We start from the raw sequence: 2,659 nt of genomic DNA on the forward strand, positions 1-2,659 counted from the left end.
TATTTTTAAAAATGCAAAACATACTTTTTATGATAATTCAACATCAATAACATTTTTCAATAAGATGTAGTTAGAAACAGTTTTTGGAAGACCTAATTGATCTATAAATATATGAGGATAATGTCCAATTTGTCTGCGTATGAGAATTCGACATAATTGTTTTAAAGTTCTTGGGGATTTCCCAATATCAGCTAAATTAAAATGTCCAAGGTCATCACATACAATGTCGCGCCATTTATCTACATCACATCCAGCGGCAAATAAAGTTTCTATAATTCGCTTTTGTTTTCGTTGACAAGCATGGACGAATGGTGGACAACTCGTTTCTGACTTATCTTTGTATAAAATATTTATATCACAGTTCGAATAAATAAGTAGGCACAATATTTTGTAAACCCCTGTGTTTATTGCATAGCCAATAAATGGAATATCAGATGTGTCTCGGAAGTCCGGGTCTATTCTATTTTCTAAAAATAAACGAAAACAGTCAACTACGACCGAAAATGCTGAGAAATATCTTGAGGACATACAAAAATGTGCTGCTATCTGTCCCTGTCTGTGGTGTATTGCGTACATATCACATCCTGCCTCAAGTAATCGTTTAATTTCCTCCACTTTGGCTTGGTTAGAAGCTAGGATTAGAGGAGTCTGACCATCGTTATTTCTAGCCTCTAAGTCTATTTTGGTATTTTCAAGAAGACAATTGAGAATTTCCCAGTTATTTTGTGGCCTCTCCGGTCCACTCACACATACATGGAGAGCCGTGACTCCATTTTGACTACTTTTAAAGTTAATATCTGCTTCGTTCTGGAGAAGATATTTGATTACAGATAAACGACCACATCTGACTGCATGCATAAGAGCCGTCTCGCCAAACATCAAATCCAGATCGTTGACTTGAACATGTTCACTTTCGATAAAATGTCGGACAATATCCGGGTTACCATTTTGAACAGCTGAGGCATACACTAACATAATAACATCGCTGTTGCCCTCTTGGTTGTACAAAATATCACGAACTGCTTCTTCATCGTTGCTTGAGACAGCATCGCATAAGCTGAAAAGAATGTGAACAAAAATAAGAAAATGACTCAGTCCATTCAATATAAAACACAAATAGTATATCAATATATTTGTGTATGTAATGGAAAGCATATTTAGGTTATGATAATAATTTCGTGAATAAATCACTAAAAACCTCAGACGTTTTAGTAACTCGATCAGTTACGACTTATTAGTTATTATAAGAGTCGAAGCTTCAGAATAGTGAGCCGGTTGATGTTCGATAATTGATCAAGAGTACGCCGAAAGAAAAGCTTGAGAACCAAGAAAGCTAAAAATAATAATCCCTTTCCGATATTAGTTCAGATTTTACGAATCGACGCGGGTACAGAACCACATTACTATCATGCAGGGGCGGATCCCAACCCAGGACAAAAAGGGGGTTCCAACTATATGTCTCAATTCAAATGCATTGATCGTCCAAAAAAAGGTGGTTCCAAACCCCGACACCCCGCCCCCTGGATCCGCCACTATCATGCACATTCAAGTATTTTATGAGGTGAACACTAAACGTAAATTAAGTATAACTAAAGACCAATAACTTTCTTTTGACTGCCCTTCACTCATGTTTCAAGATTCACAGATATATAAGCAGCATTTCATAATGTTTAATTTACAACTACGTGTCGTTTGAAGTGGATGCTCCTAACCATCTTTGAATTTATTTTTTTCGTTCATTTCTTTGCAGATACAAATGGGGACACGTTACAGTTATACTAGTTGTGAAAAAGCCTCACTGATTATGCTCACTGTCCCCTCCCACTTTTTAAAAATTTATTTAGGATGATCTATGCCTGAGAATTGTATTACATATGCATTTCATAGGCGGATCCAAGCGGCCTGGGGGGCCCCCTTTCGTGGGAAAAATTTGGTTGATTATATAGGGAATCATTGAAGCATGGAGCGGCCCCCCCTTAGGAAAAGTTCTGGATCCGCCACTGCATTTATCAAATATTGAGTTTCGAGTGTAGATTGGACTTTACCAGTTTCGTATGACGCAAAATCGAGTACATGACAGGTATACCTGTATATATGTGGGACTACTAGCCTAACTAGGGATTATACTATTATATATACAAACAGAAACATTCATTGACATTGTTAAATAAACGATGTATACATGTCGGTCTGCCATATCACTTGACCAATATATTTGCTTTTATATAAATGAATAAAGTTGTTTACCTGGTCATCAATGAAGTGAATTTGGGTCTGTCATCATTAGTGCTAAGTTTTCTGAACATACTGTCCTAGATGTTCAATGACTTCTCATGTAAACAAACCAGTAAATTTAGAATGTTTGGAGTTGCTTCCCTTTTGCCACCATTCACAATGATTGAATACATTTTGTTCGGGTTTTTTTACCGCTATTTTTAACGTAAAATATGAAAGCAGAAAACCCCAATGATTATACCATTGGAGGAAATAAAATCTTGTTTTTATGCTCCCATCCTATAGCTCGATATAAACTAATTTTTTCCCTAACATTTTTTTATCTAGGAAAAAAAGGGGGAGGGGTCAAAATGCAGGGGGATCAAGTTAAGGGGATTCAAATTTTTTTGATAACTTCAAAGTGGGGGTATCAATATTTTTTTGC

General features: G+C 36.3%; 1 protein-coding gene across 1 annotated transcript; it reads right to left on the minus strand.

Moving 5' to 3' along the window:
* On the minus strand, nt 1-2,376 carry LOC139499973 (putative ankyrin repeat protein RF_0381). The gene is made up of 2 exons (XM_071288644.1): nt 2,248-2,376; nt 1-1,057 (listed from the first exon to the last, which is right to left on the minus strand). The coding sequence occupies exons 1-2, from the start codon at nt 2,304-2,306 to the stop codon at nt 28-30; spliced, it is 1,089 nt and encodes a 362-aa protein (XP_071144745.1). The 5' UTR covers nt 2,307-2,376; the 3' UTR covers nt 1-27.
* Between the last annotated feature and the right edge of the window lie 283 nt (nt 2,377-2,659).

The sequence above is a fragment of the Mytilus edulis genome, chromosome 13, assembly GCF_963676685.1.
Source record: "Mytilus edulis chromosome 13, xbMytEdul2.2, whole genome shotgun sequence".
Taxonomy (NCBI): domain Eukaryota; kingdom Metazoa; phylum Mollusca; class Bivalvia; order Mytilida; family Mytilidae; genus Mytilus; species Mytilus edulis.

What these genes read in the sequence shown, in the direction of transcription:
- LOC139499973 (XM_071288644.1), bottom strand. Translation starts at nt 2,306, where the DNA reads ATGTTCAGAAAACTTAGCACTAATGATGACAGACCCAAATTCACTTCA. An exon ending in TTCACTTCATTGATGACCAG is followed by an intron (nt 1,058 to 2,247) that starts GTAAACAACTTT and finishes CATTCTTTTCAG; the next exon opens with CTTATGCGATGCTGTCTCAA.